Below are 14,866 nucleotides of genomic sequence, written 5' to 3'. Positions count from 1 at the left end.
TCAGCACCACTAAACCAGCTCTACAAGAAATGCTAAGGGAACTTCTCTAAATGGGAAACACAAGAGAAGAAAAGGACCTACAAAAACAAACCCAAAACAATTAAGAAAATGGTAATAGGGAAGTAGATATCGATAATTACATTAAATGTGAATGGATTAAATGCTCCAACCAAAAGACAGAGGCTTGCTGAATAGATACAAAAACAAGACCTATCTATATGCTGTCTACAAGAGAACCACTTCAGACCTAGGGACACACACACTGAAAGTGAGGGGATGGAAAAAGATATTCCATGCAAATGGAAATCAAAAGAAAGCTGGAGTAGCAATACTCACATCAGATAAAATAGACTTTAAAATAAAGAATGTTACAAGAGACAAGGAAGGACACTACATAATGATCAAGGGATCAATCCAAGAAGAAGATATCACAATTACAAATATATATGCACCCAACATAGGAGCACCTCAATACATCAGGCAACTGCTAACAGCTATAAAAGAGGAAATCGACAGTAACACAATAATAGTGGGGGACCTTAACACCTCACTTACACCAATGGACAGATCATCCAAGCAGAAAATTAACAAGGAAACACAAGCTTTAAATGACACAATAGACCAGATAGATTTAATTGATATTTATAGGACATTCCATCCAAAAACAGATTACACTTTCTTCTCAAGTGCGCACAGAACATTCTCCAGCATAGATCACACCATGGGTCACCAATCAAGCCTCAGTAAATTTAAGAAAATTGAAATCATATCAAGCATCTTTTCTGACCACAATGCTATGAGATTAGAAATCAATTACAGGGAAAAAAACGTAAAAAATGAAAACACATGAAGGCTAAACAATACGTTACTAAATAACCAAGAGATCACTGAAGAAATCAAAGAGGAAATCAAAAAATACCTAGAGACAAATGACAAGAAAACACGACGATCCAACACCTATGGGAGGCAGTAAAAGCAGTTCTAAGAGGGAAGTTTATAGCAACACAATCCCACCTCAAGAAACAAGAAACATCTCAAATAAACTATCTACCCTTACACCTAATGAACTAGAGAAAGCATAACAAACAAACAAACCAAACCCAGTTAGTAGAAGGAAAGCAATCATAAAGATGAGAGCAGAAATAAATGAAATAGAAACAAAGAAAACAATAGCAAAGATTAATAAAACTAAAATCTGGTTCTTTGAGAAGAGAAACAAAATTGATAAACCATTAGCCAGACTCATCAAGAAAAAGAGGGAGAGGGCTCAAATCAATAAAATTAGAAATGAAAAAAGAGAAGTTACGACAGGCACCGCAGAAATACGAAGCATCCTAAGAGACTACTAAGAGCAACTCTATGCCAACAAAATGGACAACCTAGAAGAAATGGATAAATTCTTAGAAAGGGATAACCTTCCAAGACTGAACCAGGAAGAAATAGAAAATATGAACAGACCAATCACAAGCACTGAAATTGAAACTGTGATTAAAAATCTTCCAACAAACAAAAGCCCAGGACCAGACGGCTTCACAGGCGAATTCTATCAAACATTTAGAGAAGAGCTAACACCTATCTTCCTCAAACTCTTCCAAAATATAGCACAGGGAGGAACACTCCCAAACTCATTCTACGAGGCCACCATCACCTTGATACCAAAACCAGACAAGGATGTCACAAAGAAAGAAAACTACAGGCCAATATCACTGATGAACATAGATGCAAAAATCCTCAACAAAATACTAGCAAACAGAATCAAACAACACATTAAAAGGATCATACACCATGGTCAAGTGGGATTTATCCCAGGGATGCAAGGATTCTTCAATATACGCAAATCAATCAATGTGATACACCATATTAACAAATTGAAGAATAAAAACCATATGATCATCTCAACAGATGCAGAAAAAGCTTTTGAAAAAAATTCAACATAATTTATGATAAAAAGGCTCCAGAAAGTGGGCCTAGAGGGAACCTACCTCAACATAATAAAGGCCATATATGACAAACCCACAGCAAACATCATTCTCAATGGTGAAAAGCCGAAAGCATTTCCTCTAAGATCAGTAACAAGACAAGGATGTCCACTCTCACCACTATTATTCAACCTAGTTTTGGAAGTCCTAGCCACGGCAATCAGAGAAGAAAAGGAAATAAAAGGAATCCAAATTGGAAAAGAAATAAAACTGTCACTATTTGCAGATGAGATGATACTATACATAGAGAATCCTAAAAATGCTACCAGAAAACTGCTAGAGCTAATCAATGAATGTGGTAGAGTAGCAGGATACAAAATTAATGCACAGAAATCCCTTGCATTCCTATACACTAACGATGAAAAATCTGAAAGAGAAATTAAGGAAACACCCCCATTTACCACTGCAACAAAAAGAATAAAATACCTAGGAATAAACCTACCTAGGGAGACAAAAGACCTGTATGCAGAAAACTAAAAGACACTGTTGAAAGAAATTAAAGATGATACCAAGAGATAGAGAGACATACCATGTCCTCGGATTGGAAGAATCAATATTGTGAAAATGACTATACTACCTAAAGCAATCTACAGATGCAATGCAATCCCTATCAAATTACCAATGGTATTTTTTTTACAGAACTAGAACAAAAAATCTTAAAATTTGTATGGAGACACAAAAGACCCCGAATAGCCAAAGCAGTCTTGAGGGAAAAAAACAGAGCTGGAGGAATCAGACTCCCTAACTTCAGACTACATTACAGTAATCAAGACAATATGGTACTGACACAAAAACAGAAATATAGATCAATGCAACAGGATAGAAAGCCTAGAGATAAACTCACACACCTATGGTCAACTAATCTATGAAAAAGGAGGCAAGGATATACAATGGAGAAAAGACAGTCTCTTCAATAAATGGTGCTGGGAAAACTGGACAGCTACATGTAAAAGAATGAAATTAGAACACTCTCTAACACCATACACAGAAATAAAGTCAAAATGGATTAGAGACTTAAATGTAAGACCGGACACTATAAAACTCTTGAGGAAAACATAGGAAGAACACTCTTTGACATAAATCACAGCAAGATCTTTTTTGATCTACCTCCTAGAGTAATGGAAATAAAAACAAAAATAAACAAATGGGACCTAGTGAAACTTAAAAGCTTTTGCAAAGCAAAGGAAAACACAAAGAAGACGAAAAGACAACCTTCAGAATGGGAAATAATATTTCCAAACGAATCAACGGACAAAGGATTAATCTCCAAAATACATAAACAGCTCATGCAGCTCAATATTAAAAAAACAAACAACCCAATCCAAAAATGGGCAGAAGATCTAAATAGACATTTTTCCAAAGAAGACATACAGATGCCAAGAAGCACATGAAAAGCTGCTCAACATCACTAATTATTAGAGAAATGCAAATCAAAACTACAATGAGATATCATCTCACACGGGTCAGAATGGCCATCATCAAAAAATCTACAAACAATAAATGCTGGAGAGGGTGTGGAGCAAAGGGAACCCTCTTGCACTGCTGGTGGGAATGTACATTGATACAGCCACTATGGAGAACAGTATGGAGGTTCCTTAAAAAACTAAAAATAGAACTGCCATATGAGCCAGCAATCCCACTACTGGGCATATACCCAGAGAAAACCATAATTCAAAAAGACACATGCACCCCAATGGTCATTGCTGCACTATTTACAATAGCCAGGTCATGGAAGCAACCTAAATGCCCATGGACAGATGAATGGATAAAAAAGAGGTGGTACATATATACAATGGAATATTACTCAGCCATAAAAAGGAACGAAATTGGGTCATTTGTAGAGACGTGGATGAATCTAGAGACTGTCATACAGAGTGAAGTAAGTCAGAAAGAGAAAAACAAATATCGTATACTAATGCATGTATGTGGAACCTAAAAAATGGTACAGATGAACTGGTTTGCAGGGCAGAAGTTGAGACACAGATGTAGAGAACAAACGTATGGACACCAAGGGGGGAAAGTGGCGGGGGGCGGTGGTGGTGTGATGAATTGGGAGATTGGGATTGACATGTATACACTGATGTGTATAAAATGGATGACTAATAAGGACCTGCTGTATAAAAAAAATTAAATTAAATTAAATTCAAAAAGAAAGAAAAGAAATGCTGCCAGTAATTTTACCATATCCGGATGCAACTCAACATGTGATGTTCACTTTTCATTCAAATACCGCTTTATCTCCAAACCACAACCAGGGAATTTAAATCATTAAACCAGGGAGTTCTTTTCTCACCTTAACAACCATTGCATTATAAAATTGTCAGACTCTTTAGATGATCTTTGGATTTTGAAGTAAAGATGCTATTTAATTACCTGGCCTTTTCTGAGCCTCCCGTGCACTGGTAAATACCAATGAATTCCATGAGTTGTTTCTGTAACATCGCATCTTTGCCTTCAACTTGAGTAATGAATTTATGTTGTAAAAGATCTGACACTGTTGGACGCTTTTCATAATCTTTAGTCAAGCACCTGCACTGGCAAAAAGGAACATGCCATTATTAGATAAGTTAGAGTTTTGCATTTATCATTCACAGTCCTAAAAACTGCTCTAACACAATGGAATGATGTTCTTCATCCATGCTCAGCGCAGGAAGCACATCTCAAACAATGTTAGAACTGTAATATGATGAATTAATCTGTGAGAGATTACGCCGTAGTGATATCAACTTCCAACTAAATTCCCCTTCCCTGGCCTTCCAGTAAGCATTACTGCAGAGTGATAACTGAACTCAGTCTCCATTGCAAAGTCTCCTTTACAAGTCAGTAGCTAAAGATAAACAACAATGCAGTCATTACAGTTTTAATGCTTACCTAGAACTAAAACAAACTTTTCAGTTTCCCTTCCCTAATGCTTTTTTTTTTTTTTTTTTTTTTTTTTGCGATACGCGGGCCTCTCACTGCTGTGGCCTCCCCCGTTGCGGAGCGCAGGCTCCGGACGTGCAGGCTCAGCGGCCATGGCTCACGGACCCAGCCGCTCCGCGGCATGTGGGATCTTCCTGGACCGGGGCACGAACCCGTGTCCCCTGCATTGGCAGGCAGACTCTCAACCACTGCGCCACAGGGAAGCCCCCCTCATGCTTTTAAAGGTTTCTCAATTGATCTATTCCTTCCTACGTGATAAAACTGCTAACCCATCTGCGAGGGCTTATGTGCTGAGGATGTTTAAATCCCATGCCAGTGGATGTTTTTTGAGGTCCTCCAGGAGAAGTACGAATGTGTACCACACCTCCTGACAGGATGAACCAGGTGAGAGCACCTGAAACGGCATCACAGGAGGAACCCTGGAACAAACACTGGATGTTTAACCCAGTGTCTTCAGATACTTGGAAGAGGGATTAGACTAGTTTTCAGTCACGAGGGACAAAAAATTCTAGGATCAATGGGGAGAATGAAGAGAGACACAGATTTCTGGTCAGTATAAGGGAGAACTTTTTGATAGTTAGGCTTATCAAAGATGGAAAGGACCACATTGGGAAGTAGGATTATTTTTATTAGGGGTTTACTGACTGGATGGCCCCTCGATGCACGTGTTCCAGAAGGATTCACGCTCTGCATACCCTTCCAACACTGAGGTTCTGAGGATCTATGATTATGAGAAAACTGGTCAGAGTGGGGCTGTCATTTGGGGGTAGAAAAAAAGAAGGAACCCATGCTTGATCTGACCCATGCGATTTCTCATCTGCATTGTTAATCCCCCTGGGATGAGAATTTGTCAACTTATTCTATTGGGCTGACCTAAAAAGATACTACCCAGGGATGCTAAAAGATGCTAAGGAATGAGGATGACAATGTCTGAAAATAAGAACAAGTGCTCTTAGTTTTCATTTAGTTTCAGAGACTGTGTCGATTTCTGCCACCTGCAGCACTCATATCTACGTATTGAGTTTAGTCACATAGGAGGTTATTTTATTCAGGTAAAACATTATCAGATAGCTGATGTGTACCAGCCACTCTGCTAGACACCGGAGTTACAGTGACAAGTAAGGCACACTCAGTGCCCTGGAGTTGTTTACTGGCTAGTGAGGGAGAAAGACCTCTAAACAGGTAGTGAAATAAAAGAGGAAATGCTACTAGAGGAAGAGGAACAACGGACAGGAGAGCTCCCAGGGCAGAGTCCTAACTGCCTGGGGGAAACCAGGAAATGTTGCTCAGAGGTGAAATTGTGCCGAGTATGTCAAAGTCGCCAAGTCCCATTGAGGATCCACGCGGAAGGATCTGCGGACACAGGGCATGGCTATGAATCATGGGGAGCCCTTCAAAGCTACCAACAATTCTCCTGAGAGGTCTGTGAAATTTGACTGCAGTTTATTAAATATTCTGCAGTGCATAGTACATACTCAGTAAAGACTATTTAAGTGAAAACTAAAAGAAAAAGCAGATTACTGATCTTTCTTGTATTTTCATAACCCTTAAATAACTCTCTTTATAGAAACAAGCAGATATTCTTGGTAGGAAAACCAGTGATAGCAGTGTGGACAAGGATGACCGGTTCCTCTACATTTTTACCCTCTTTACATTTTCTGAGTGAGCTTTGACACATCAAAGCTTAATCACCCCTCTCTCCCATTTACAACTTGCAGTCATCCCTTCCCTTTATTTTCTCAAGGTGAAGTCATGATAAAGATTGTGAAAAAAGTTCATGGACAGATTTAGAAATAGCTGACTCATAGCTTCTAGTCAATTGTCTGGAGGCACTGCACTTGTACTAAATATCTGTCAAATTAAAAGTGAACTTCAAACATATACACATTTTATCTGTAGGATTATCTGACTCACCAAGTGCAATGACAACTTCCCTGTGATGGGAATTAGCAATGCAGATAAATGAAGGGCTAAGAAATGGACTGAACAGACGATGGGTGAGAAGGTGGGACATGCTGAGGGTGAGGCTGCAGACGGCAGCTGGACAGAAGAACGGGTTCATGGACGATGCAACGTCTGCAGCAGCACAGCTATCGATAAGTGAGCGAACAAGACCCTGAGATCGTTATCAGAACAATAATGCGTTCACTGAACATTCAGAAGACGCTACAAATGCTTGTTCTGAAGAAAATCATGGAAACTTCTGGGGCTATTTAATAGATGAGGAGGAGATTCGGAAGCACAGAGGAATTGTTATAAAAAGCACATCTCAAAGTTACAGCAGGACAGGAGCTCGTTAATTCTTTTAAAAGACTCTATTATTACTCACTTGCTGATGAAGTCATTGAATTCTGCTGACCATATCTCAGGCTGCCTCAGTTTTGGGGGTGGATTCCTAGAAAAATAAGATACGAGGTTGGATTGTGCACATTGGTCAGTAACGATAAAAATTAAGAGGCAGAGGCAGCCAGACGAATGTCATTGCTGCATTAAGGTTCTGCCAGGTATAAGCAAGCATTACCATCACTTTCCAATTTAAAGACAGACAATTAGTTTTTAATCATTCTTTATATGGAATAACAGTTTCCTTGTTTCTCTGAAAGCACTTAATATATGACGCAGTTTTTTCTAGCTGATAATTTTTCTTCTTTGAAAGAAGCTTCTAGCTTTGAACTGAGAGCCCTAGAGGAAAACATAAATACTTAGCCGAATAGAAACAATGACTACTGGGGAGAAGATTTTTTCTTTTGAGTCCAGCAGAAATCTCTGAGGAATATCCAGGATACACAGAAGTGACCTGAAAGGAGAAGTGTTCAAAATATGGAGGAAACTGCAGCATAGAGGGGCCTTTATAGTAGAATGCCTTTACGACTTGTTCTGTTGTTACTGGGTAGAGGGCCAGAAACAAGGTTACACAAGTAAGGAACCGGAAAATATGATTAGCAATAAAGCTCTGAATGCCACTTAGAAGATTCTGTTATTAATTCCTTTCATTTTAAGCTGAACGAATCTTTTCTTTTTTTGGTATGTTCATGAATACAAAGGAACATCATTTGAAAATGAGGCTGATCTAACTGTAATCAAGCAACACTGATCAACCACGATAGTTGAATTTGCTGAAGTACTGCTTTATGTTAATTCCAACGGCTCCTTGTTTTCATTAGTGGAATGGAAATACTTTGTCTTCAGCTCTGCATTAGTCCTTAAATAGCTTATAACGAAATTAATGTACAGTCTGTACAGGCTCATTAAAGAAAAGTACAGCTACTCATCTACCCTAGATCATGCCTAAAGCTCATTTTACAATCCTAGGACTATTTGAAGGTTGCAGATGTGCACATTAAAAGAAGTAATTCTTTTCTGCAACAATCTTGCTTTGCTTCTTGTTCTCCTGAAAATTTCCTAAGAGGTTTATCAGTTTCTTGGAGTATAACAAGGTTTTGATGATTTTAGGACATTCAGAACCGGGTAGCTTTTCAGATCCCCCTTTTTTTCTCATTTCTACAGTCAGTATTCTTAGAATTCCATTTCACAGAGATACTGGTGGTAGACGTAATAAGAAATAACTTAGATGGTGCAGCTTCCAGAAGTACCTTGCTCATAGGTACAATATGTAAAAACAGTAGCATCCTTCCTCCATGTGGTACCATCACCAAGAGCAGTAACACTAGGCTAACTATGGTCATTTAAACCATAATTTAAATGGCTCAGGAAGAATAGTGCTTCATCTTACATACTGAATGACAGTAGAAATTAGGATATACAGATTTTTTTGTTTGTTTTCCTCAAATTTAATGAAATGTCTGACTTGTTATAGAGCAGGTTTTCGACCTTTTTTTTTTTTTTTTTTTGGCTGCACAGCGCCGCGTGCAGGTTCCTAGTTCCCCAACCAGGGATCGAACCTGCACCCCCTGCAGTGGAAGAACAGAGTGAGTCTTAACCACTGGACTGCCAGGGAAGTCCCTCTGCTCTTTTTTGTAATCTTGCTTCCCCACTTACCAAATAAGCAATATATTTTACAAACAGTAAGACCTGAGAGATACCTTGAAATTGTTATGTAAAGGATGATCTATCTCTAAGGTATTATAATTCAGAACATATAGACAGGACAGAAAATTCCATGGTAAATTTAAAAACAAATTCAAATGCTTTGGTCCTATACTAATTTAATTACATGCCAAATATTCCAAACAGATCTATTTGGAAATTAATAGGTCATATTGGCATTATTTCTTTAGGACCAGAACCACGCCCCACCAGGGCTTTGTACGTATGATTCAGTGTTCTATAGGCATTAGGACCACACAATTTATTTAATGGAGAATGTGGTAACAAACTGTAACATACACTACCCTCTCTGCCCTGGACCCCTGTCACCACAGGCCCCCTCTGTGTGCATTTCATTAAAATTAAGGTACCAGGCAAAATCCTTAAGAAAGTCTTCAAAAGACAACACATTTATAATAAGAAGAGGCAGTTTTTTCACATCAGTTTTCTGAAATATCTAGGAACTACCCAAAGCATATATAAAACAGTGTTTAATTAGTGATAAGATCAGCAGGGGAAAGTCTGTCAATACACACATTGAAGGGGAGGGGTCTCCATAGAAAAGCATCTTCCTGGCTCCAAAGAGATTATTCTTCTAAGTTTAGTGTTTCATATTAATATATTCAAAACACTAACAAATTTGAAATCATTACTTTATCAATAAATTTTATTTCTAACTTTCTTAATACTATTATCTTAAAGTTCTAAACAAAGGGAAGTATTAGCAAGTAGTAAAAAAATTACTAGATTGATAGAGTGAAATGAAGCACATCACTGTTACACTGACTGTGGACCAGGGAGCCTCACTGATGAATCTGGGAATGGATCAACAGTGGCAGGAACTGCTGTTTTCTGAGCGCAAATCCTTGCCAAAGAAAAAAAGACACACTTAGTACCAAGAGAAAGCTCTTTTACTTAGACCAGGGAAATGAAACTATGGAACAAAAAGAGTGTCTCGGAAGAAGCAGCATGATATTCCAGGCCATTCTGCTCCCAACCTGCTGAAATATATCTGGGTATTTCCATGAGGAGCTTGATGAGCACTCAGTGGCTAGAGGAAGACAGATGGACCCAGTGTGAGAGCCCCCTGACCTTGGTATTTTGAAGAGTGCTCTCATGGGATGGAGGTCTGCCAGTGGAGGATCTCCATCCCCAAGCTCGATGGCCGTGATCCCCAGGGACCACGTGTCACATCTGGCATCGTAAGTTGTATCCAACTGCTGTTCACATGCAATCACCTAGTAGAAAATGAAAGAAAAATGAAGTTTGTGACTTTAACAAACACATAGCAAAATGCTTAGAACAATGTGTAAGGGTTCAAACTGATGAGGTTTGAGAGCTCCGAGCAAAGGCAGTAACACAGGGGAGTAAAAGCTCAAATTATAAATTAGTAGCAGTAGTTTTCTTCTGAGAACAGAGAATATCTTAGCAGGATTGCAAGTATAAGAAGAAACCTATGAAAAACAATTTTTGAAAATGCAAAACAGAAAGGGGACTGAAACAGTGTCCCCATGGGAAGGGATGTAATCAAATACACAGCTAACACCTGTGCAATGATAGTCACTTGATAAACATTTGATGAGTGCACAGAGTCATTCATCTCGGCAAAGATAAAGAATACATCTTTAACAAATAAAAAACGAAGGAAGGGGGCTTCCCTGGTGGCGCAGTGGTTGCGATTCCGCCTGCCGATGCAGGGGACACGGGTTCGTGCCCCAGTTCAGGATGATCCCACATGCCGTGGAGCGGCTGGGCCCGTGAGTCATGGCCGCTGAGGCTGCACGTCCGGAGCCTGTGCTCCGCAACGGGAGAGGCCACAGCGGTGAGAGGCCCACGTACCGCAAAAAAAAAAAAAAAAAGCGAAGGAGGTAAAGGACAATAAGCTTGAGAGCAGTCTAGTTAAATGGCCTCGATCTTTTCTGACAGCTAGAAGGCAGGAATGAGACAAGTGTGGAGAAATGCAAAAAGGCTTATGCCATTAATAAGAGAAAAATAAACTGGATAAAAATAAACCTTGGTAAGGCTTTATCAGCAGTTATCTGGGAGCACACTAAATAGTAAAGCTACAACCAGCTTTTAAAAAATTCCACTAATAAAAGGATGTCACTAAGAGACAAGAAAAAAAAAGGGGGGAATCTTTTTTGCAGTATCATGAAATAGTGCTAACATAGAAGAGTTATTACACAGTTACTTCACAATTTATTTCTAAATGTGTAAGTGTAAATACAGACAGACTTCAAATAATAATTGTAACATCAGTGACAACAAAAAGAAAATTCAACTTTAAATTTTTAAAACTATTTTTTATATTTTAAAAAATTTTACATTTTGTGAGTGCCAACTCACAAGACAAAATATGATTTGGGGGTGATGGCAGGTTAGAGTTTTATCATTTAACTACAGTACTGTGAAATGATATGCAAAATGAAAGGAATCTAAGGTCTTGTCTGGAACGTAGTCCATCTTTCTGACTCTACTTAACATCAAGCTTTTAACACATTAAAAAATCCCTGTGTTGGCACAGAGGATGAGTTTATGCCCCAATTTGCCCATATGATGTTCTAGGTTTACGCTCGCTTCCCTAGAGTCATTATAAATACCATCCCCTTTCAATCTCCAAAGTGTCCTGGCTTGGACAGTAAGTTACAGGGTCACCCAGCACAGCCACTGTCTCTCCTGTCCCCTTCACTGTGAAACACACATTCTCTAGTTTGGGAAGGATGGCTTTACATAACCAACAAATGCTACCTTTGATCTAGAATTTAACTGAAAAAATGTCAAATCAAGAATTTCACTTTTCAACTGCTAATCAATTTGAACACTTTTGTTTACCTTATTGTTTTCTAATTCATAGCAATTTGACATTCTTCAACAATTCTAGGTAAGTGGAAATTTATTGAAATATCGCCAATCATTCACAAGTTGGAAAATGCTTATTACAGGGAGATGCATACACTATGCACAAAATCTTGAACATATATTTATATGACAGTTTGAAAAGACCACAGTGAACCTTTCTCTTTTATATAATATCCATTGGTTTGCCAAGCAGGAAAGCACTTTCAAACCCTATTTGTGCTACAGTAGACTTATTAATCATAAATAATGACTTATCAGTAAAATGCCTGTCTAGTAATCATATAGTAAGAAGTATCAATGTTAATTATTAACTTATTTATTATTCTGGTAATTCAATTTTAGACAGATCAAACTATTGCCTTTTCCTCATATACTGGTTCCAAGATCTACTAATCAAAATTATTTTTACTAAATGGCATACTTAAAATATAATACTGGCTTTGTTGCTATAAATTAACATATGAAAAATATAAAGCTAGATGATTAATTATTTAATATTAAACATTTAGTTTTATATATTATAGTATTTTTATAGTAATTAATCATATATGTGGGTAAGATGCAAAGCTTGGTATTATAGCTAAATTTTATTAATTTTTCACTTTGAAAATTTTTCATAAGCTTTTAAAACAACAGTAATATATCAGAACAAACTGAAGAAACTCTCACTTGAGATTCTCTTACTCAATTTTTTTTTAGCATTTTTATTTGAGATACTCTTATTCAATTTTGTTTTTGCTTATATGACTAAACTTTCTACTTTTATTCTAAGATGTTCTCCCTGTTCAAAAAATTTTTGAACCCATTGAAATTTTTTAAAGTTTCTTAAGCTAACTTATCCTTTCTCCATGTTTTACATTACACTTACATTTTAACTTTTTTTTGCAAGTACTAATTGAATTAGTATTAAAGTAGGAACAGTACACCAGGATTTAATCCTCAAGCAAATTTAATTCTACGATTTTGCAATATTAATATAGTATTTGAATTACTTCTCTTCCCTTCTTGCTAGAGTTGTAGGTAAATAGCAGAGCTTTTTCCAAAGGTTGCAGAGAAAGCTTTCAAACATATGTTCTCTACTGATGAACATAATTAAAAGGATTAAAGGCATTAACAGTGACTGTGGAGAAAAGATGTGGCTCTAGAAAACATTTTTCCTCAAATATTTTAGCAGTTTCTCTACAACTTCCCAAAGGTGATGGTGAAAAGAATCTCCTGAAGTGCAATATGGCCCTAAGCAGAGTGACTCAACATGGGAACCTACTATAAACACAGGTTAATAGGCCAGAATCTGATCTTAAACAAAGATAGGCGTTTTTATATTTCTATCCAAGTTAAAAACAAAATCTAAATATCATTAAGAGAGATGCATGCTAAGCAATTAAAAGTATATTTAATGAAAAATTAAGGTTGCAAGTACAGCTGACCCTTGAGCAATACAGGGTTAGGGGTTCCAACCCCCCAAGCAGTCGAAAATCCATGTACTGTTATCTCTGCCTCAAAAACAGAGGAATTGATAAATGACTCACCCAAGGTCAGGAAGCTGACACAGTTTGGATAGAATCAGGACCCAAACCCTAGTTCTTTTGATTCCACATAGTGTGAGCTCTGATCAAACACAAACTTTTTCCCACACTTAGTTAATTTAAAGATCTGTAAAATGGGATTGAGATTAGCAGATACCAACTACTATATAAAAACAGATAATCAACAAGGTCCTACTGTATAGCACAGGGCACTATATTCAATATCTTGTAATAACCTAAAATGAAAAAGAATAGGAAAAAGAACATATACATGTATAACTAAATCACTTTGCCGTACAGCAGAAACTAACACAACATTGTAAATCAACTAGACTTCAATAAAAAAAGAAAACAATCTGTAAAATGAAAATACAGGTACTATATTTATTTAAAAAAAATTTGCGTATAAGCAAACCCGCAGTTCAAACCTGTGTTGTTCAACTGTAGTTTCTCTTTACCTCATGTGACTCATTCATTCAATCCCTCATTTATTCACATATTTGCTCACAGCCCATTTATTATCTCCCATGTCCCTCCTCACACATGTAAATATGTCACATAAAAACAACACAACTGACATTTTCTTCTAGTATATTCCAAAAACACATATGGAGCTAGAGTATGCATAAAAAGGAAACTCAGAAAGGATCAAATGTTACATTTGCCTCCCTCAAAACTCTATCTGACCTCAGGAGCCATCCAAAAGGGCGTTCCTACGGATGTATTCCGACGGTGCCAGGTGCTGGTGAGCTGTGCAGACACGCCTGGGAAAAAGAGACAAGACTTACTTCTTGCATTCATTACTCAGGTAAGGAGATTCCAACTGCAATAAATTTGCTTACAAACGAATACTAAAATTCTGTTGCCTTACAGTTTGGATAGAATCAGGACTCAAACCCTAGTTCTTTTGATTCCACATACTGTGAGCTCTGATCAAACACAAACTTTTCCCCACACTTAGTTAATTTAAAGATCTGTAAAATGGGATTGGGATTAGCAGATACCAACTACTATATATAAAACAGATTGAAGTTCAAGCCATTGGACTTGAACTTCACCTTAAAGTATCCTAAGTCAGGGTGTCTACATAGCCAAGATACACAATGGTCCTCCTATTTTCTATTTCTCATATCCAGACGTACCCAGGCTTAAAGCCCCCCGTTGCTGACTTAATCTGCTCCTCAGCACACTAACCTCTGTATCTTTTGACCTTCTAGATTTTAAACAATTTGTCTGTATTGCATATTTTGGCACGTAGTTATGATTTGAATGGTAGGCTCTCTCCACTCCCACCTCCCTCTCTGCACTACTAAATTCTGGTGAATTTGAGAATGTTTTATATCGTGGTATGCACATAGTAGGTGACTTGTGAATGTGAATAAAATTATTTTCCATCTGTCAACTTGAGACAAATCACACCTGACTGGAAATTTCAAATTAACTACATCTATGTAAACCAACACCATCAATAGAATCAGTTCTCTTCCTTTAGAGAATTATACACAGAAGGATTACAATGAAAAGGCATAACCA

At 37.6% G+C, this 14,866-nt stretch overlaps 1 protein-coding gene across 3 annotated transcripts in view; it reads right to left on the bottom strand.

The window, feature by feature from the left end:
- The window catches only part of MYO3A (myosin IIIA), a 169,124-nt gene that overhangs the window by 107,935 nt on the left and 46,323 nt on the right, over positions 1-14,866 (bottom strand). For all 3 annotated transcript variants that reach the window (XM_060095468.1, XM_060095470.1, XM_060095469.1), the window contains exons 7-10: positions 14,021-14,097; positions 10,041-10,186; positions 7,231-7,296; positions 4,353-4,508 (exon numbers count right to left, since the gene is read on the bottom strand). In XM_060095468.1, the coding sequence (XP_059951451.1) occupies positions 4,353-4,508; positions 7,231-7,296; positions 10,041-10,186; positions 14,021-14,097 (445 nt within the window). The remainder of the gene's footprint in view (positions 1-4,352; positions 4,509-7,230; positions 7,297-10,040; positions 10,187-14,020; positions 14,098-14,866) is intronic.

The sequence above is a fragment of the Mesoplodon densirostris genome, chromosome 4 (assembly GCF_025265405.1).
Source record: "Mesoplodon densirostris isolate mMesDen1 chromosome 4, mMesDen1 primary haplotype, whole genome shotgun sequence".
Lineage (NCBI taxonomy): Eukaryota > Metazoa > Chordata > Mammalia > Artiodactyla > Ziphiidae > Mesoplodon > Mesoplodon densirostris.
Note: the sequence above shows the minus strand (reverse complement) of the source record. Positions and strands in the feature narration are given on the sequence as shown.